The sequence below is a fragment of the Trichoderma atroviride genome, chromosome 2 (genome assembly GCF_020647795.1).
Source record: "Trichoderma atroviride chromosome 2, complete sequence".
NCBI lineage: Eukaryota > Fungi > Ascomycota > Sordariomycetes > Hypocreales > Hypocreaceae > Trichoderma > Trichoderma atroviride.
Window position 1 is genome coordinate 4,556,627 of NC_089401.1, and position 21,749 is coordinate 4,578,375.

General features: G+C 51.8%; 4 protein-coding genes across 4 annotated transcripts; 2 read left to right on the plus strand and 2 right to left on the minus strand.

Moving 5' to 3' along the window:
* Positions 1–816: 816 nt before the first annotated feature.
* Positions 817–4,301, plus strand: TrAtP1_004307 (uncharacterized protein; the record flags this gene model as incomplete). The annotated part of the gene is made up of 2 exons (XM_014083870.2): positions 817–929; positions 1,115–4,301. 2 exons carry the CDS (start codon positions 817–819, stop codon positions 4,299–4,301), a joined length of 3,300 nt encoding a protein of 1,099 aa, XP_013939345.2.
* Positions 4,302–4,338: 37 nt separating this feature from the next.
* Positions 4,339–4,512, plus strand: TrAtP1_004308 (uncharacterized protein; the record flags this gene model as incomplete). Its single annotated transcript, XM_066112251.1, has 1 exon — positions 4,339–4,512. One exon carries the CDS (start codon positions 4,339–4,341, stop codon positions 4,510–4,512), a length of 174 nt encoding a protein of 57 aa, XP_065968334.1.
* A 1,199-nt stretch (positions 4,513–5,711) lies between these two features.
* On the minus strand, positions 5,712–7,076 carry TrAtP1_004309 (uncharacterized protein; the record flags this gene model as incomplete). The annotated part of the gene is made up of 1 exon (XM_014083871.2): positions 5,712–7,076. The coding sequence occupies one exon, from the start codon at positions 7,074–7,076 to the stop codon at positions 5,712–5,714; it is 1,365 nt and encodes a 454-aa protein (XP_013939346.1).
* A 4,711-nt stretch (positions 7,077–11,787) lies between these two features.
* On the minus strand, positions 11,788–15,618 carry TrAtP1_004310 (uncharacterized protein). The gene is made up of 2 exons (XM_014083873.2): positions 14,673–15,618; positions 11,788–14,445 (listed from the first exon to the last, which is right to left on the minus strand). Exons 1-2 carry the CDS (start codon positions 14,830–14,832, stop codon positions 12,545–12,547), a joined length of 2,061 nt encoding a protein of 686 aa, XP_013939348.2. The 5' UTR covers positions 14,833–15,618; the 3' UTR covers positions 11,788–12,544.
* Between the last annotated feature and the right edge of the window lie 6,131 nt (positions 15,619–21,749).

Sequence of the window (21,749 nt, forward strand, 5' to 3'; positions counted from 1 at the left end):
ATCGTGGTCGCATTCTGGATGTAGCATGTCGGTCAAATCCGTAGCTTGACGGCCCCGAAAAGGATCTGCCGTGGGTGCTGTCTGGGCATCTGTGCATGCACCTGCAGATGCGCTGTGGGTGCGTGAAGAAAAAGGACTGGCCGGAGATGGTCTGGCTGCTTGTAGGGAACTCTGAATAGGCGAGTGAATAGACGAGGATGCTCAACCTCTCCGTAATCAGGCACCTGCAGTACTCATCGCCTTGCCTTGTTTTTCTTCGCAACATCAGGCAAATGCTGGTTGAGAATCGAGCATCATGTTGCCCTTTTCGGTCGTCATCCTGCTGGGGACCTGTCGTGTTAGCTTAGGGCCCCAGCGCTGCCCAGCTTCCACTGCTGGCAGCATGTTCAGCGCTAGCAGGGTGCCATGGGGCGCATTGCGGACGCTAGAATCCGGAGCTCAGCTTCGACGTCGGAGCCTTCCAGCGCGCTCATGTACCGTGCCGCCCGGTGACTCGTGTCAGCGCGCTGCAGGCGGAGTACCGGTACATGGAATCTGCAATGGCGGCCGTGCTACCGCCGTACGAGGGTAGGCGTTCCGGCGTGCGACTTACTTGTACTAGACGTCTCTCAGCCACGCTTCCTCCTCATCAGCGCTCCCTTTTCTGATTCTGCCGTCTTTTTTCGTTTCGCAGTCTCGCTTCTGTTGTTGTTATTGCTATAGCGGTTGCACAGTCGTTTTTCCCGTCTTCTTTTAGCGACACTGCGATTTTCGGCACGATATCTCGAGCATGCCACGTCGTTTCTAAAGGCTGTCCATCGATAGCGGAGCAGCGCCATGGACGACGCCTCGGCGCCGGCAGAGGCGCGACGGTCCAGCATCGAAAAGGCGCCCCTCGTCCTCGATACACCCCCGCCGTTTGACGGTCTGCCAGACGAAATCATCGAGCAGTGAGCATCTCCCCCTTTGAGTCGCAGATGGCGCGGGAACGAATGGCGGGTCGTTGAGACAGATGATGATGTTGTGGATGGAGATGGAAGCGGGAGTGGGAGTGGGAGTGGGAGGGAATGGAGAGAGGGCAGAAAAAGTGCTGCGAGACCAGACAAGCAGGAAAACTCTGACAGCAGCCTCATAGGATACTCCTCGCCACAGATCCCAATGGCTTCGCATCTCTCATGACCCTCAACCGAAAATGGAGAGACGTGTCCCAGCGCCCGCACCTCTATCGATACCACCTCGCACGATGCCCGTCATATGCTTCGTCCCATCACAAGCTGCCCAGTGCCGATGACGAAAACTTGTCCATCCTGCGACTGCTGTTCGCCAGCGAGATCAAGCGCAACCTCTTCGAATCCTACGTGCGGCCGAACGTGACCGTGTTCAAGCTCGTGTCCAAGGCAATCGGCTCTTCGTCATGTCCAGGAGGAGAAGGCATGGCCTTCACCACGTCGCCAAACGGTCATCATGTATTGGCGTATAACTCTTCTAGGCTGTACCTTATAAACACGCAAGGATCCAAGATCGACATACGGCGAGAGTTCAAACTGCTGCGGCGCCCGGTATCGGCATGTGTATCCAACGACGCAACCCTCATGGCTGTTCTCTCCAACGAGATGCAAGTCGACATTTACGACCTGAAGCAGTCCCCGCCGAAACGAAAACAGTCCATGATTCTTGACAACGATCCACGAACAATTGCCTTGTCGCCCTGCGGCACAGTTCTCACTGCGGCCTATGACGGCGGCATCGAAGTCCAGTCCCTGAGCCGCGGAGCGTCTCCCACCGAAAGGCGTGCCGTCAAGTGCGACGCAGTCGATGCTTTGGCTTTCTCCTTTGATGGCACGCAGATTCTTGGGACAACGCTTCACTCATCCCCGCCGAGCACCGTCGTCATCACCGCACCATACTATGATCCCGGCGCTCTTGCAATGGACGAGGGCGAAGAAAATCTCAGTGCAATGTGGACCACGTCCATTCTATTTCCCAACTCGAGTCGAGACTGCAGCCATGCCGTGCTGCTACAGGATGGAAGCCAGGACGAGGCTGCCTGGGCATTTGCATACGATCGCAGCTTTGAAAGCTTTCGTGCCGTGAGAACCGATGATTTGAGAAACGGCACCACACATTTTACTGGACCGGTGCCCAAAACAGCCTCACAAGCGAAGCTTCTTCCTTGTACGCTGCCTTCGGCTACGTACCATGGCGAGTTGGTGTCGGCGTGCTTCCACGGCAACGAGGTTTGGGTTTACGGAGTACCCGAGGACCTGACGGCAGTACCTGATGCTGCTCTGGCGAATGGTGATGCTTCTGGGTTGGGTAGGAGGAACAGCGCTCAGAGCCACTCGTCGCGATCTCCGTCCATCAGAACGCAGGAAGTTGCTGTGCCCACCGCTGCCAGCGCCAGAGTTCCCCAGTGGCAGATTCTATGTGATAAGCTAAGGAACAACTTCGTGGCGGGGCACAAGACGTCGGAAGTTATCGGTGTGAGCAACGTAAAGTGGGTTTCGAAATTTGGCGATACACTGCTCAAAGAACGACTTATCGTCACTGCTACAGGGGTTACAGGGCCTAGGCTTGTCACCGAAGATGAGGACTTTGACTTTGTTGATGGTGGCAGAATTGCTCTAGTCGATTTTGGCTACGCCGTCACCGACGGAACTGAAACAGAGGTAATTATCGAAGTCGGAAGCGATGATGCCGAAGTCCTCGAAGAGGAGCAACGCGATATAGAAGCCGATGTTGCCATCGTGCGACGAAGGACAGTAGCCCAACGAGGGGGACGGGGAGGTTCACGGAGAGGCAGCTTGATGCGTACTGCAACAGTCGCTGGCATTCATACTTCTCCCACTTCGTCTGCTCAGTACATTGTATCACCCATCTCACCCATATCAACTCGAAGCGCCGATGACGACGATCCCCTAATGCCCAGGACGATGAATCGAATCCCCATCAGCCGCCCAATCATTCAAGAGCCCATCGACGATGAAGAATTCTTGTCGATTGAAGAGCAGGAGGCCCTGGATGCCCCATATGCGCACTCTAGCCCGCGATCAGGGACAACACTGCGCCGAGCAGCTACAGTGGCCGCTGCAAACCGTCGTCTAAACCCACGGACGGCGGACGGCCGGCCCATAGAATACCGTCGGGCAGATGGTAGGAGAGAGCACCCCCATGAGAGTGATGCGGACAATTGGGAGCCACCACCACCGCCATATCAGGCAGATGATCCAGGAGATACGCCCGCCTTTCTGCGCGGGCGTGCTGTGTTGGCGTCTGCGTCAATACCAGTACAAACACAGCCGTACGTACCAGTACAGATGCCTCAACCACCAACTTTGACGATTCCATCAAGCATTCAGCCAGTTCCGAGTTTCGGACCCGGTGTTGGTGCCGTTGATTACAGCGGATCGGCTCATGGGAGATCCGCTAGCGACTCAATATCTGTGGTAAGTAGGCTACGGGTTGATGAGGATGTGCCTCTGCCCTTATCAAGCACATCTGGACCGCTAGATCATGAAGATCTATATGGAGTATCTCCTCCAACCTCACCAGTCATGACTCACAGTCAAGACGGTCGATCTACGGCCTTGTCAGGAGATTCCGTCACGCCACAACCTACCTCAGCGACATCGAATTCTTCAACGGGGGCACACGAGGGTAGTCCTGCCGCTGGAGTTGCCATGTTGCATCCTGAATTTGATTTCGGTGGATCAGGCCTAGGGCTCGACTCTGCGTCAATTTCAACATTAGAGACCAACGACGCCTCGTGTTGCCTTTTAAGGAGGCCCTCTAATGCCCAAACCTGGCCAATGGCTGCTCCGGAAGAAAGAGGTGGCTCGAATGCTCAGAGCGAAACGGCCAACTCAGCTTTACCACCAGCCCCTAGTTCGGACCAAATGGCCAGGCTTATCAGGAGGGCCAGTCAGGGAAATCCACTCAACTTGTCGGGTAGCCTGCTCTCATCGCAAAGCCCTCAAGTACAGCGACCACAGCCGATCGGGGGCTCTTTGACTTCCACTGCAAACGAGCCCAATCCCGAAATCGACCAGCCTCTAATTATCAGTACGCCGGGAGGCGTGGGCGGTGTCTTTGATCCGCCAGGGCGCAGAACGTCTCGCCGAGGTGATATGCCGATCGTAGCTCCTGTACCCAGACGCCCTCGCGCAACAGGCGGCTCTGCCCTCCCTCCCACGGTAGAGAGGCTGGAAACAATCTCTACCGGCACCGAAGCACCCCTAGAAACCAGTACTCTCGCCTTGCCGACGTGGATGAAGGGGGGCACCTGCCTCGCCGGGCAGGCAGACATCGAATCTAGTAAATAGACGACCCAGTCGAGCAGAGAGGAGTGCGGCAAAGAATATGCGAGACGCGAAGAAACGAGGCTGGAATGCCAACGCAAAGAAGAGAAAGGACGAGATGAAGAGAGTTACTGCCATCTTGGAGGATGATCGTAATGGCAGCGCCAGCGCCTGGGTGGACGTGGACGCTCCGGCCATTGCAAAGGACCATGATAAAAAATGCAGCGTTATGTGATGAAAGGGAGGAAATCTTTTTTTTTTTTCCTCTTTCAAGTTTTTTCTTAATACAGCACGCAGCCGTTCTATGGAATGACTACTGTCGGCATATAAAATAAACGAGCGGGCTGTGCGAGTTTTTATTGGTATTTTATACGGAAAAGGAAATTCCGTTTGTTTTCTGTTTGATATATTGCTTTTATGTGTTGGATATTGTCCAGACAAATACCAGTGGTTGGTCTTTGTAACAGCTTTTTGTTTTGTTTTTTCTTTTTTGTGTTTATTACTTTTTATATTGTTGAAACAATCTACTATAGTATCAGCAACATGGCGTGTCTGGGACGATTATTGAGAAGAAGAAGAGGAGGGATAAAAAGACATAGGAGGGGGAGTTGATTCACTGTCGTTAAGGAAAAGGGCTTGTCCGTCTGTTTATTTGTTACATGGGTTTTTGATTTGAGGCGATTTATATGTGATATATAACTGGCGAGCGAGGTATTGTTTGTGTGCATTTATATGTATATGCATACACAGCTGCATTCGTTACTAATATATAGCTGAGGGAGCATCTTGGAAGAATTATATTGATAGCGTTTGTGATTACGTCTTATGATTCCCCTGCGTTGAACTCAAAACTTTCATTTCTTTTTTTAACATGTATGTGTCATTGTGAATTATTCAACTGCTCTTCATTCTGTATACAAAATTATCAAATCAATCAATAAATACATTACTGCCACAAAGCCAAATCTCAGGGCCATCAAGGCCCGAGCAAATACATACAACCTTTAACCAATTTGATACACCACACCTCAGACTATGCCCTTCTCACCGGGCATGACGAGGTAAAAATCCACCCGAGAAATATCCCAAATTAAGCCACTTTTTACGGCCCGACTCTTTCTCGCTATCCATAGCTCTTGGTATATGCCTGCACAAAGGAGACAAGGAAATCGTTAAATGGATCTTGGAAGATCCATTGGTATCACTCATTCTTGTTGAAACAAAGGAAATGAACAAATATAAAGCAAATACCTCCCACTCTTTGCCCTCTTGCTGTCGGTATGCACATTTTTAACAAGCAGGGCCCCCAAACAAAGGGAATTCGTGAATATGTAAACAAAAGGGGAGTAGTTAAACAGATGATTGTCGGCGACAAAGGGAACGTATCATCGTATAATGTTTTAGATGATGGGAGATGTACCATCATGATCGGCCTCATATCCTATTAGTGGGCATGGGATCATGAACAAGGTACGGATGTCCACGTCGTACATCGTCAAGATCAGCTTCCAACATGAGATCTGTAAAAGTCGTGCCCTGAGTGTGACGCCTGTCATAGTTGTTTTGCATCATGATAGGATCGGCAAACACATTTATGCTCTCACTCCCGCTAGGCTCTCTGTCTCTGGGAATGTCTTGCGGATAGATTCGGGTGCTGGAAGCTTTCATCGCCCTGATAGGAGCTAATCGAGACCCAGACTCAACGACTCCCGTACGAGCATTCAAGTCGTCCTCTGAGCAGACAGAAGGGTTGAAATTGGTAGGCGAGTGATCCGAAGTGTTGGGAGAGTCGAAAGGATTCGGGATAGAAAGTCGCTGTGAGTGTCGCTCGTGGTAAGAAATCCGGGGCGGTCTCTGGCTCGCAAAAGACCTGATGGAGGGGGTTTTGCGGATGAAATCAGCGCGATAGGAGTTTGGCTGAAGAATGGGGTCAGAGATGATACTGCCGCCGTGGTGGCCGGGACCAGGACCAGGACCAAGATGTTTGATGTTTGCCTTTTCAGTGTATTCACTCTCGCTGTAGCGGTTGCGGCGGCGGATAAACAGGAACGCGATGATTCCCAACGCAGCCAAGACGGCGCAACCTCCCACAACGCCAGCTACGATTGAGATTGTCTTTGGGTTCGAAGCTTTGGCAGCCGGAGTTGCAGTCTCCGTAGAGGAAGAGTCCGGCGATGAAGTAGTTGACGGGAGGGAAGACTCTTCTGCAGGCTGCGTCGCTGCTCCAGTAGTGACTGGCGCAACGACGATCGAAGTAGCGGGAGGGGATGTAGCTGACGCAGAAGCTGATGTAGCTGATGTAGCCGATGCAGGAGACGTTGGAGAACCAGATGTTGGCGATGTTGATGTGGGCGAACCAGTAGATGAAGAGCTGGCACTTGGAGACGTGCTCTGATCAGCGTCTTTCTGGCACTGGTTGCCTCCAACACAGGAATATCCAAACGGACAGCAGAGGTTGGCGCCACATTTCCCCAACGAGACGTCGAAGACGCTGGTTTTGATCGGCGATTGTGAGTTTTTGCTTGGATCCTGCAAGCTGATGTCGCACGCAATGGGCTGGATCTTTTCACAAGTCTGGCCGGTAGGACAACACAGCGCAGTAGTGTCGCCAGCTAATGGTAGACAGGTTGTTCCCTGAGAACAGCAGAAGTTGTCGGGCAGACTCGTAGGGCAGGACTCTAAGCCAGCAGAGCACTGAGAGTCTCGGATGAAGAGGGAATTCGTAGGCGAGGCTGAGACGATCGGAGCCAATGCTGAACCCAGCAGCAAGAGGCGAGTAAACCGAGGCGAAAAGATCATTATAGTACTCGCAATAACGATAACTCCAGCAAGGCAACACCGATGTTGTCGGTTTGATGAGCTGCTGTGCCCCGTCGAAGACACGATGTCGCCTATGATTTGTATCTTTAGATCGATTAAGCCAAAGGAAGGTGAAGGTTGTACGTCGGCGAGGAAATTCCCCAAGGAAAATAGAATTCCTGGTAGCAGCACAACTGTTGGCTGACCAAGCAGTCGCCCAAGCTGTTGAACAGAATCTTGTGTAGAAGAAAGGAAGGAAAGGGCAAGAAGCAATATTAGAATATGAGAGGGGGTATGAAAGAAAGGCGAGCTGAGCTGTGTGTATTGTGTGTGTTTGATCAAAGAATGAACCGTGTGTGTGTGCTGTCAAGGCAAGTGACGCACATACACCAAGCAATAGGAAACAAGTGCCGAGTGATGGATTAGTGTGCTAAAGAACGTATCAATCATAAACAAGCAAATCGAGAAGAAGAAAGATGCAAGCAAGAGTAGAGAATTGGATTGGGAGAAGAAGAGAGAAAAAACTGGGTAGAGCAAGAAGGCCGGATATGGAGTCAGTCACGTCAGGATATGAGAAACGCTCCCGGGCGGATTACGATACAAGACGCACGAATAGGCGCACATCGGATGACTGTGGCATGCCCAAAGTGTCACCCAGGCGCGTCTCAGAAACGGCATCAAGCTGGCTGGTCCTCGATTGCGCTCCTCCTCGGCGGCATCCATGCTGCAGTCCTGTTCATTCCATCGAGCGCGAGCACGTTTCAAGGCGGCAGAGAGAAGCATCCACGGAGCCCGCACGCTGCACGCCACATGCTGCACCGCCAGCGAGTGAATGCAGGCGTCAGGCTGTCGAAACAGTGGCCCGGTGGCCTGTGGACGATCCAGGACCAGTCAAAGCGCGGCTGCTGGACGGCGGTGTCACTCGATACACGCCGTCATGGCCGGGGCTCTTGCGACCGCTGGGGAACTCCAGGTTTGCTTCGTTTTTCTTCTGCTCGTTCGTTCTCACTAGAGAGCTGTTCATGGCGTATTCCTTAAAAGGACGCACGACCGGATGGCCAGAGCGGCATCGAGAGGCCGGGATTCTCACATGATGCTGAACAGCAAACAGCAAACGACTGGCCGTCCGCCAACGGCGCCGGATGGACGATGCGTCATGACTGGGTCCAGATGCTCACGCACCCTTGAATGCCTTGCTGGGGCTTTTCGAATTATGCGCTGTACGCAGCAGAGACTTGCAAACGCTGAGCCTCGTCCAGCCAAAGATGTTGACGATGGTGGATGGTTGAGGTTTCAGAGATATGCGCGCTCGTCCAGGCGGTTGGCGCTCATTGGGCGAGGCAGGAAACGAAACAGTGGAGGTCAGATGCGCTAGGCGCCCACTGTAGCCGCCGAGCAGGCGCTGTGAGCGCGTAGAAGCAGGAAATGCGGCGGTAGACTACAGGGGGCAGAGTGCGCTGTACTGAATGTGCCGCGGAGCATGTACTCCGTATTACAGCATCAGTCGAGTGCATTTTTGAAGCTGGGCGCCTAAGACAGACGGCGCCGAGTGCAACGAATAGAGAGCATCGGCTGTATCGAATTGAGCAATTCATGTTAGTACTCTGCAGCAAGGCGACGCATTTGGAAAATGTCGCTGACAAAGCCCGGTCAGAACAGATGAAACAATGGCACCAAACGAAACGCTCAATGACGAGATCTGCGTACCTACACGCATCCGTCTTCTCTTGGCCATCAGGATGCCCGATTGGTGATGCAGTAACCAAGAGGACATGTTTATTATTAGTAGCATAATCGTAGAAGCCAATATCAGCAGTAAGTTGTGCTTTGCTCTGTCCATCTTAGTCGTGTGGACAACAGCATGTTCAATGCAAGTTCACAACCGCAACAATCTGCACATGTCAAATTCCTACACAATCAAACCCTCCATCGCTTAGTTATTCAGTTGTCATTCAAGACTCCAGTCTTCAAGTCCCTCGGCTCTCTCGCTCTCTCTCTCTCTCTCTCTCTCCCCAACCCCACCTCTGCCCAGCACCACTCCAAATACGACTCTACAATACAACTGCCACCCATCCTGCTGCTACCTTGGGGTTGCAAAATATCCACCGGGTTATCTCTGTATACGGCATGCTGCTCCGTGTTAAGTCCGCTCCGCATCTGCAGAACTACCCAACTAGACTGCATTTTACGTTTATACAGCAAGTATGGAGAGCAGAAATAAGAATAAAAAGAGAGAAATGACCCAAAAAACAGAAGCTAATGCCACTATAATACAACAAGGATGAAAAGACCGTCATCGTAAACGGTTTTACAAACTTGTAGCAGCAATAAAACCGGCAGCATGTACATACATCGTCATCTTATCGCAGCAGAGTGGAACATCTCCGAGGATGCCCGGGAACAAGGTCCAAAAGATCCCGATGACACATCACTTTTTTTTCCTTTCCCTTGTCATTCTCTCTCTTCACTCTCTTTCTTTACTCATATTTTTTACCTTCTTACTGTACTAGCCAATGTTTCCCGTCTTGCCGCGGTTTCCCCCTTGCTCTTGCAAAAAGGACAAGGGCAAAAGAAAACACACAAGGCAGTGTCCCGCGCACTGTCCTGTTCTCTTCCACTGCGAATGCAACCGTTTACTTTTGATGGAGCACCGTGAGTAAGTTTTCACTCCATGTTCCTGCATGCATGCTGCACTCACTCTCGCTCTTCCTTGTATTTGTAGCATTTTTCCTCGCTCTCTGTAAGATACGACATTGCGTATATCGAGTAGTATATAGAATCGGGCAGATGTTCCATCAGCCATGCTCGCAATTGCTCCAAAGGACCGGCAAGCTTAGGCTCACATCCCCTGACCGTCGTCCATAGCTACCCCTGTAGCTTTTATCCAAGAAGGAGAAAAAGCCCGATTCTCATTCCGTATTTGCCCTTTTCGGAGCCATCTCTTCCTCTGGCGGACAATCCTTCGGTCGCTTTCACTCCGTATTTACGAAATGCCATTCTCTAACCCGGTAGATAATCATTGATAATCTACTGTAACGGCAGCCCTCTATACATACAAGTCGTATTAGTGAAATCTCCAAGCATTGTTTCCAGAGTACCTGACCAACAGCAGCAGCATCAAAATCATAAAACATCTGCTTGTGTGCACATGTACATACTGTATCGTATCCATCTACATGATGTCTAATTTATCCATTTCCTCTATCCATCCATCCATTCTCAACACAATACAGTCCAAACATCTATTCAACCGTTCTGCCATGGGCTCCCTCAGACACGCATCTAGATCTCGTCCAGCTGGCCACTTACACCGACTCACGCCCAGCCTAGACTCAAAACGCGCCAACCACCCCATGTACGCATCGATAGTCCACCACAAGAGCCCATCACGCGGCCGTTGGATCAAAACTTGCCAATCGCCGCGTAAGTAACATCAAATCCAAATACCAGTAATTTACTCGTATATTATTCGCTGTGCGGCACATCACCAGCTCAGCGGCCACCACGTTGGTTCGCACCGCCACTACTAGCTAAGCCTCAATACGTGGCGACTTTCTTGTCATGCCAACAGCAAAATTTCCAACTGGCCCTTTCAAGTAAACAATTGGACAATAGATATCGAAAAAAATTCTTCAAACCCTGTCACTGTCTCTCTTTTTTCCCACCATTCCCAGCCCCAAAGATCCATCTCGGTCCATCTCTCTTCTCTTTGCCACGTTACTCCTACTCCCATCCATCTCCTCACAGTACAGTATGCATCCATCCCATCCCATCACAAGAATTAACACGCCCCAAAAGAAAACAAAACAAAAATCCCATGTGCCAGGATCGGGCTTAAAGTGGCTACACAATTACTGGCATCTATTGTTCCCCGGGGCATGCACGCTGTATGTACTGTACGCACTCGCTCCATACAGTATACAACCTCTTTTTCTCTCTCTTTTTTCTCTCCCCCTGTACTCTCACGCCCTCCCCTCCCTAGCAAAGCCAGACTTATCTCTCAACCTTTTTTTTTCCCCTCCCCAGCCAAACTATTTTCGCTCGTCATTCGATTCTGATCTCACAGCTTCTTCTTCTTTGTCTGTTCTTTCCCCTGGTCCCTGGTTTTTTATCCGGTCAGCTGATCCCTCTGAATGCCATTTTCGCTTGGACAGGGGGCCATTCGGTGAGACTTACTTGACAGGTGCCTGAATCCTACTGTACCAATATCAGGTACGAAACAAGTAAGCAAACAAACAAGCAAAATAATGCATGTATAAGTCGAGTCACCATCACCGTCACCGTCTGCATATTTTCATACGTAGTATTTTCCACATCAAGAAAGACCAGTAATGGAAAATAACAATTGCTTCACTACTTCCATCTGCCCGATGTCCAAGCGTAAACTATCCTTATTTTTCCCATCTCTCTCTGCCTCTCTCTGTCTCTATTTACTCTGCACTACCACCCAAAAGTTCCCGTTTCCCCCCAATCCGGGAATTCCCCTTCCTTCCTCTCTCTCTTTCTTCCCCCGCCAATACCACCCTCCATCTTCCACCGGCTGCATCTTGCATATATTCCTAACCAAGTAAAATTTGGCAAAATCATTCTACCATGTAATTCACAAGACTCCGCACATGCATATCTCGTAGCATATAATAATGCATCGACATCACAATTCAAGCCATCTCACCCGAAAAACCCCCCTTGTCAAGAAACGTGTCGTGTAAAGTTAGGAAGAACCATCAAATTGGTATTTTTCAGCAAGTTCATCATCCTCCACGTAGAAGAATGATGATGATGACTGATGACATATACTATATATCCTTCTTTCAATCTCCTCGCTCTTGTAATCTTTCCGTGTCCCAAGGACCCATAACTATGCTAGATGCTTCATGAAAACCAGCCATCGAGGCTATCCACCCTTCCAAGGGCTGGAAACAAAACAAAACCCTCAAAGACGCCGAGCCCAATGCCAGCCTGGTATATAAAAGTATAGCGAGTGCATTACCACATGCTCGCAATTTCAAAGAAAGGGGGTGTAAAAGAAGAAGAAAAGGGGAAAATGCGTCACTCATCACCGTCCGCCATCCAGGCAGACTTTCTCCAAAGTCTCGTTAGTTTCCTTCCAAGTATCCAAGCGTTTCAAGTATCCAAAAGTGTTTCCAAGTATCAAAGGCTTTCCCAGATTCGCACAATCTCTGTTTAAAATCCGCAATGAGCTCTGCTTGCCTTGCGGCATCCTCTAATAGTCCCATGCCAGTTGGGTATATGTGAAGTAAAAAGGCATAAAGGTATCAAACCTTTACACTGGTAAAGAAATTATAAGATGAAATAAATAAGATGAAAGATGAAAAAAAAAAAGGCAAATGGCTGCTTTGCCTTTGCGGCGGAAAAAGGAAGAACATGGAGCAAGTAGCTACTTACGCAGGCTCTCCTGCTTTGTCGCACCTCAAAGACCAGCTTAGAAAGATACGGCCAAAGCTCGCCTACATGAGCAGGTACTCCATGTTCTGCATCCGCATGAAATCTCGCCAGTGGATATATGGCTGGGCCACATCTGATCCGGTGCTGTCGGGCGTTCCTTGCCTCGACACATTGTCATTGTGAAGCCAGAGGCCACGCAGCACCATGACCATGCGGCCAAAAGAGCCACAGCTGGCCTGGTCGCCAAGCTGCGCAACACGATCCTCAAACAGCATGCGAAAGTCGGAGCCGGGAAGGCTGATGGAGCCACACAAGAGATAGACCCAGACCAAGCTGCTGTCATAGCCCTCGGGCCCAGAAGGAATAAATTGCAAGACATTCGTAAGCTTGTCAACCAGACTCATCGGCGAAGGCTGGTTGGGGCTGAACCCAGGCACCAGACTGCACAGGTAGATGCGGGCCGCAAGGCGATAGGCGGCCGTGATGTTCTTGGAAAGCTGCTTGGGCGACAGTGTGCCGTTGGCGTTGTAGGGCATCTTGGCAGTGAACTCATTGACCTCGGTGAGGCTAATCTGCTCGCCCAGGGCAGACACGTGCTGGCAGAGGGTGAAGTCATCCATGCCATCCCTCTTGAGCGACTCGAGGCACGCAATCTCAGAGATGAGATACATGACTCGGTCCTCGCAGCCCATGAGCTCGCGCAGGCCCATGTAAGGGTTGATTTGAGACAGGTGCTTCTCGCGGTACGTGTGGGCAAAGGTAGGAGACGTTCCCTGCATGGTGGCGCCAAGGATGTCAATCCAGGCGGTCAAAGTCATGTTGAACGGGGTCTGGGTCATTGGGGTGGCAGGGTCCAAGACTTGACGGGGGAGGTCTAGCTTGGTGACCAGGTTAATGGCAGCTTGGAAATGCTGGTGCCACGCAATGTCGAGCAGCTCTTCGCTGTCTGAACGGCCAACGACGCACTGGAAGAAGATGAGCCCGAGGGTAGCCTCGAGGATCTGTTGGTAATTCTCATCCTTCTTCAGGGACTCGCAAAGCGACCAGATAGTCGCATAGCGATGCCTCATGATGTCGTGATCAAGGTCTTCGTTGGGGCCAGCTGACAGAGACTTTAGGTGCTGGGCTGCAATGCTCAGACAGCAGTGAAGGTAGGTGTTGTTGGACTGCAGAGCGGGGAGAATCAAGTCGGACGCGACTGATCCATGCTGGTTTGTCTCGAGGATTGGGAAGATGATTGGCAGCACAAATTGGATAAAGTGGTCAAACAGACGCTGGTCGTTCTCATCCAGCTCAATCTTGACTTGCCGAGAGTCATAGGACGGTCCGTGGGCAAAGTCGAAGAAGTTGACATTGAGCGTTTCCTCAGCCAGCGACTCGCGGCGCTCCTCATGAACATGCTCGGTCCAGCTTCCGGGAAGGGTGCCGGCCGGCAGGACTGTGCCTGCTGGAGGGGGCGGGCAGTAAGTGCTAAAGGTAGAGACTTGGGATTCCTTCAATGTGGGCACATCATTGATGAACATTTGTCGCTCCGTCTTGACATCAATCTCGTACGGTGAGTAGGAGCCAATCATGAAGTCTGGGGGCAGCTGAGAGCTGTAAGAAGAGTAGTCGGGCTGGTGCATCGGGCCGTTGAAGTTGAAGCCGTTTGAGAAGTGAGAGTCGATGGACGCAGACCTGTTGCGGTCCATGGGGTCGGTGTATGTTGCAGATGATGGCACGGAGTGCGACAGGCCAGGGGGCGAGGAAGAAGCAGAGTTGATGGAGGCGTGCGAGGACTTTTCCGAGAGCTTCTTGCGCTTGATGATGCCCTTGATGTCCTCCTTGTGTTGCTTTCGTGCATCGTTGTTGCTCCACCACATGGGTCGCTTATACTCGCATTGCAGGCCGAGGTGTTTGCAAGCCGTGCAAAGAGGCGAGCCCTCGTCGCACTTCTTTCGTCTTAATCTGCACGTGTAGCAGCCTAAAGGGAGTCGCCCGTGTTAGTCTGCGAGGGTCACATTTTCGGCAGCCTCAGTTTGCAGATGAAGATGAGAAGGAAAAAGACGGGGAAACAGAAAGGGAGAATCAACCAAAACAAGGTATGATTTTCAAGGCATGTTAAAATAAAAATGACACGACTCTTTCTGTCGCCTCGATGTGTAGATGATTCGGGGGCAGCTGGATTTGCAAGTATAAGCCGTGACATACCTGTTCTTGAGCGGCGATGCATCTGTGTTCCTCGTCGTGAAGCGCCATTGCTGGTCTTGGGAGCCGTCTTGGCCTTCCCAGACTGTGAAATCGCCATGTGTACGGAGTTCATTGATGCTCTTGACAAGATATTGTGGTGATTGGGGGGCAGGGTAGACATTTGTAGCTTGCGATGCTCAACCACTCGAGGTACCTTTTTGCTGCGACCAGGGGAGGGGTGTGACACTTGCACAGTGAGGCAGGGGTGGCAGTTGATACTGTGCTGGACCGGGAGATGCCCGCACTGTACGTCTTGTCTGGTCTGTGGGGCTGGGCAAGGAGCGGGACGAAGAGCAAATCCAGTCAATGCTGCCGCTTTGGTGTCCGGGGGCCAGGTCTCGGACGATGGGCGCGATAAGGGTCCGTATCGGTCTGCTGGAGGGAGCGTAGCGGAGTGAGGCTGTCCTGCCAAAAGCTGGGGGGGCTCGGGTCCGAGGTTGCAAATATTAAATTACGTGTCTGTGTCTTCAGATCTGAGTGGTCGGTGTAAGTCGTGGCGGGCGGTCGTATCAAACAACGGCGTCGCTTCGTTTGTCCGTCAACGGAACTTGGTGAAATTGCGCGAAATGAAGGCTGAAATGTGCCTGTGTGTGTGTGTGTGTGTGTGTATGTGTGTGTATGTGTGTATGTGTGTATGTGTGTATGTGTCTAGAGAATGACTGGATCCAAGCAAGTCCGGCTTGCTTTTCACTGGAGATGTGTAGTAGGTAGATCAGAGGAAGAGGAGAGCGGAAGAGGAGGGGGAAATGGGGATAAAAGAGAAGGGGAAAAGCCTTTTGGCAACAACACTTGGATACTCGCACCTTTACGCCAGAAGAAAGAAAGAAAAAAGAGGGCTAAATTCGACAACGACAGGAAGGGCCATGACTTATATCATGGCCGCATCTTTGACGGCCAAGTGTTGCGCTGGCACGAGCGATTCCGCAAGGGAGCTCTCGCAGCTCAGGTTGCTATTTTTAAAAACAAAATGGCACTAATTATGTCCATCTGGCAGCCAGCACGCTTGTGCCCAGCTCTGCGCTTAGGACAGCCAATGGGCGTCGTGTAGCCGCCGAGCACCGCTGCTCCCTTGGGCAATGAGGGCGGTGGATGTGCGGATGAGCGAGCGACCGGCCGGGGTTGGACCAACCACAGAGACGAGAAAATTCCTTCTGTATGCCTGTCCGGACCCGCGTGGATGTCACCCACACCGAACGCCACAGCGGAAGGAAATGGACGATGCTACTAGTAGTACTAGCAGTAACGCAGATGCGTGCTTGTACCGATTTGTACAGACTTTGACAGATTTGCACGCATGGGCGTCGGGGCCGCGGTCAAAAGCCGTTCAAGCAGGTCCCAAGACCAAAGGCCAACCGCTTCCTGTGGCCTAGCTCGCGGACGAAGGCTTCCCGAACAATGTCCCGTCTTCACCAAAGCGTGCTGCAGAGAGGGCCAACACCGAGTCCCTGTAGCCGGTATATCGTCTCCGGCGGGTGGCCGTACGTGCTCCTGCGCACTCCATTGTGCGTGAATGTGCACCATACAAAGGTCGCACTTGTACACTTGTAAATGCAGGACAACCGTGGTCTGCACCAAGAAACGCCGTCAGAAATGCGGCTGTGGCTCACAATGCCAGGATTTACTGAACAGGAACGAGGTGCTACATCGTACATGGCAGTACGAGTGGATGCAGCTAGAAAAAGCTTTTGGGCCAGGGTGAAGCTGTCATGCTTGCTTCGCTCTCCATCCTCTATTGGGGGACCTAGCCTGCATCGGGGACCTGAAAGCAAAAGCGATACTATCGCACCATGCAAAGTACAAGTAGGTGCGTGTTTACACAAGTAGAAGTAGATATCAGTATAGCATTTGGATAAAGCAGGCCGCAGATCAAAGCCCCCATGCGAGCACTGAGGATATCCTCTTCATGGCCAGGGAAGATCAAAGTCTCTGCGGCCATGATCTGTTGACAGCAGTGTATGTCTGCGCACATAAACCGTGATAAGCCATGGATCCGACAAGGTTGCGAATCTGCAAAAATAGACGTCCAAAGATTAGCATTCGCACTCAAAGGAATTGAAGGTGTGGTACGACTTTGGTCTTTACGTGACTAGGGCAAGGTGCAGTCACCCGGCATTATTGCAGCTACTAACAGCAGGATTGTTGGTGCGGCAATACCTGCATGCCGAACAACATAATAGTACCGACTGCGACCTACTAGGGCAGCGTACAAGCAACGCTCGCACTAAGCAGGTACAGGACTGGACGGTCAGTAGCCGAGTGGGATGAGGAGAAGGCCGGGTACACGCGAGTAAGGTGACCTCACTCTGCATCGACAAGTACAAGTACAGACATGTTGGTCCGCCAGACAAATCGCCCAGCCCAGAGCGCAGCGGGTCTCAGCAGCAGAGAGAGACGCTGATGCTTGCTGAAGGGCAAGAATGCGCATAGAGGAGCGGGGATGCAGCAGTTCCCTGTGGGCAGCCGGTCGACCTGCTGTTCCCCCGCAGCTGCCGAGCAATGAGTACAGGCGGTGGTCTGTACCACAAGTACGAGTACACGGCCCAGTGTAGCCACACGGCGTCAGGTACAAGTACTCTGTACCACTCAGCGACTGATGATCCTCGTAGTCGTGGTACCTGCTCTGTACGATGATGCCCGCGAGCTGCCGGTCCAAGCAGGCACCCACAGCAACTTGCGGGTCGAGCATTTGACAAGGTGAGGCCTGCTTTGTGGCGGCAGAGTTGCGAGCTAGTGGCCTGGGCGCCGCGTGCAGAATCCCCTGCGGCCACGTTGATTCGCCAGGTCGCTGTGACGAAGTGCTGGCTGGTGCATGAAGCGGCAGGGGCCGCGGGACCAACCGACTGTAGCGCCTGCACTACGCAGGGAGCCATCCCTGCCAGCAGACCACCTGGGGATCGAGATTGGCTCATTTCTGCTAAACGGCATGGCCAACTAGCAGGGCTCGGATGGAATCAGCGCAGCCAATCGCGGGCGCTGGCCACGCCTGCAACGCTCCGCTGCGGGACCCAAGTCCGCACGTTTCGACCGATCTCGAGGAGCGCAGCGCAGAAACGACTTCCTTCTCTAGCCTTTTTGTCGACGCTGGCCTTTTGTGGCTGCCTGGCAACCTGGGTGAGTGAATAAAGACGGCAAGAGTGGAGCGGCCTCCTCATGCGAGGTAGCATTGGAGCAAGTCCAAGTTGCTCTGCTCTTGCAGTTTCTAGCTGATGGAAATGAGTGGTCGCATTTGCCTATACCGGCTGAATTCGCTGCCGCTCCACCTCGCCGGAGAGACGAGACGAGATTTACGGTGGCCCAAGGCAATAAATGTGCATTCGTTATAGAAACGTGTTTGTTCTACATCCAAAGAAAGGTAATCTAGATACTAGAGAAGTGTGCATGTTACTAAATCACTGAGAGGGTGGTCTTGACTGCGAGATGGGTGATCTGGACCTCCTCCATCCAGAACACTCGAAATGAGACAAAAACGGCTCTGGTAGCATTCGAGAAAATGACAAGTAACAGCACTCATCGCCAAAGTAGGCAGGCGGGCAAGACATCCCCTGCTCCTTCAAAAGAAAATCAATTAACCCCTCACTTCGGCCTTTTTTTTTTCTCTTCCCAGGGCTAATTTTGGCCACGGATCGCTTCATGGCCTGCCGGGCGCTTATACAAGCTGTTTGTCATGACGCGGCAAATCACACTATTGGCGCTATCGCGGTGCTATCGCCCAGCACGTGTAGCCTGTAGGCAGATGGCCGCGTTGCGAGAGACCCAAGAGCTGGATGCTATTTTTAATTTAGCCCACAATCCTGCGTCTCTTGCGGCTTTGGTCCAGTGATTCTGGCCAAAATCCTTCCGCTGCGGACTTTTATCAGATGCCACATCAGATTACCTACTGTACAGTAGTCAAAGGCTTGCGCTTGTGCATCTGCGTCTGATCTCGGCTGTCGCGAGCCGTTAAGCGCCCAGGCCAAGGTAGGTGTGCTGTTCATCACACTCTGATATTCCAAAGGCCGCAGGTTTCTCATGATGCAGAATCGCTTATTCTCGTCACATCGTCGTCTCGCTTCTTCAGCTCGTCTATCGCGGGAGTATAAAGGCTGACGGGCTCGCTGGTGTACCACGCCTTTCCAAGTCTTTACTTGTGTTCATCTTGGACGTCTCTACTGTACGTAATACTTCGGCTCTCGTGGAAGCCCCGCGTCTCCCAACAGCTGTTGGTTGGCCTCATGCGGCATGTCGTGCATCACTGGTAAGTTCCAGTCCTCGACTAACACCACTAGTTGCGGTATAACCAACGACTACTACTAGTACCACTCAGCAATAGTAATAGTAGCAGCAGCATTACACAAACTATAAGAATTCTTGGAGCTCACGACTTGGACTTTTAAGTTGCAAAACTGAAGTGATTTTCAAGACATGCTACAGGGTATGACACGGCACCCGCTTCCTGATCTATCGTCAACACTACTACTGTAGGTATCTTAGCACAATGACTCCTTCTCCTCTTCTTGGACCGGAGGCTAGGATCGATATACCGTCCTTGCGCAATCTAGCTCTATTCCGGGCCACCGACGATAACCCCTCACTCTTCGATCGGCTATTGATAACAGCAGCAAGATGCATGACTCTGAAGTCCGACGCCAACGAAATGCCTCTCGAATTTAATACGGACATTTTGCACCGATGTGGACATTGCGGCTGCCGTTTCTACAAACGCCGTTCTCCTCTATCCGCTTTAGCAGTTAAAGGCTAGCCTCGGCACTATCATTTTAGCTTATTACAAAGACGAGGAGCAGACACTTGCGCGATCTCGACATTCAAGGTAATGTGGCGTTTCTCCGTCTCCCGCTACTGATAAAGTAACCATTTCACGTAAATGGCAACCAGTATCTACCTTGATGCAGATACGCACGCCTCGACTAACGGCTTAGTGCTCAGCGCCGACTCAAAAGGCCGTGCTAGTGCATGGCAGCTTCGAGTCAGTCGTTGTGAAGGTACTGCTTGAGGAGCAATGCGGATCGATATGTTGCTATAGGTACTGTAGGTAGTAGGGCAGGTTCTCGCACGTCCGGGAAAAGAACTGGGCATTTATCCGAAAAAGTCGATTGATCAAATCCACAATACGACTTTTAGAGTAGTATCCGTCCAGTTCCAATAGCATCGCCCTGTCTTTTTAAGATTGCTGGGTGACTTGTATTATTTCACAACCAAAGAAGGGGGGTAAAACGACGGCGCCCCAGGAACAAAGCCGAGATACGTGAGTGGAATTACTACACGTAAAACATGAGAACAATCTCTTCCCGAGGCATGCCAGGCCACATCCCCAGATGCAGACACAGTATATGCCCACGGAGTACAAACATTCACGACGCCTTATTACTACAATGCTAGATACCGCTATCTTAGTGAGCGTTGCGGTGGATCTCTCGGGTAGTGTGCTTCCGAAGGCCTTGAAAATTTGTCTCTGCGTGTGCTCCGTGCTTTGGTGCTTGAATTATGGAGTTTACTGTATGCTTGCCGGCTTGAAAGGGTAGATTTTAGCGTTGCAAGCTGAGAGCCGTGATCCATCATTCTCTTGATCCAGAATGCCCCCATACAGCTAGAGAATCACTCCTCCGTATCTACTGCTCCTGCTTCTCAAGTACCTCTGAAAGTACTCGGGAGTCGGTCGTGATAACAGGCCGATCGCATTGGCTCGAGTCACAACACACACCAGTTCGACTAGGCTCGTCTATGCTGTGGAACTCTGGGCGAGTTGCGCACCATTCACCACGCATCGAATATTGGGGCGCATCAATTCACGGCCATGTGAGCCTTTGAGAATGGGGGGGTTCACGCAGGTCATTGGCCGGGCCGTTTGATGCTCTGGTGTTTGAAGCCAACTATTGACGGGGTGAATGGAAATTGAGGAACAATGCCAGCCAGTGGCTGCTGCTGCTCGTCTTTCCCTGATTCCTGTTTGGTGTTTAGTAGCTAGTGGCTGGTGGTCGTAGCACGAGGAGCTTCTTCCCCCCCTCACAGCCAAGCCAAGAAGAGCCCAGACTAGGGACTGATTCCTTGTGCACTTATGTACGTCCTGCCGCACTGTGACGAGCGGGTGCTATTTCCTAGCTGGTGATCATCAGGGTGCTATCAAAATTGGCCTGGGACCCTTGGGGTGTGGGCTCTGCAGCTCGAGCTATCACACTATTCGGCCGGATCGGATAGGCTCATTGCCCACAGCACCTACTCGCATGGGGTAAGCCGAAGGATTTTGTGCTTGTTCACCTGCTTTGCAGCAGCCCTGCGAGCGTCCTGCAGCTGGGCCGCGGCATGTCAACGAGCTTCTCTCCTCTTGCTCCTGCTCCGTGCCTCCGTCCGTGTACTCACTCCCATTCGATCTTCGTCCTCCGTTATGAACTTACGACGGTCCATCCGTCCTCTAGCGGGCGACCTAGCGCCGTTAGTGAAGCCCGTTGATTGAAGTAGAACCGGGCCAACATTCTCCGCGCCCGTATGGCTTTCTTGGCTTTTTAACGTCGCAACTGTGTAAGACACCACGGGAGAAGAGAGAGAGGATTCGACATGGTTTCTTGTTTTTTTTTTTTCTCTCTCTTCCCGGCACGCCGCACGCCACACCGGCCAGGGGGGGGGCTTGCAAAAATTTTTCGTTTTCTTTTGCGTAATGGAAGCCAGGACTGTACTATCGCTCTCCCTGGCCTCCCCCGCCTGGGCAGAGACAAAAGAGCTCCGTTGCACGATAGACTTGTCGGTGAGCAGCGACCATGCTCAAGCCATGATAGCTTCCTGGTCCGTGTACATGCTAGTCGCTGTCTTGCCGGCGCCGTTCCGTTGCCTGTGGTTTCTAGATGCAAGGCATTGGCGGAGACTGGGGGGGGGCTGGAGACGGGAGCGAAAGCACTAGCATGCGTCTTGTTTTACTTTGTTGGCTGCTAGCTCTGGAGTTTCGGCGACATCTGGCCAGAATGGCTGCGAGCCGCAACTTGATTGTTTGCGCTTCGTATAATCGAACGAGCATAGCATCCAAAGCCATAGCAGCATCAGCTAAAATCG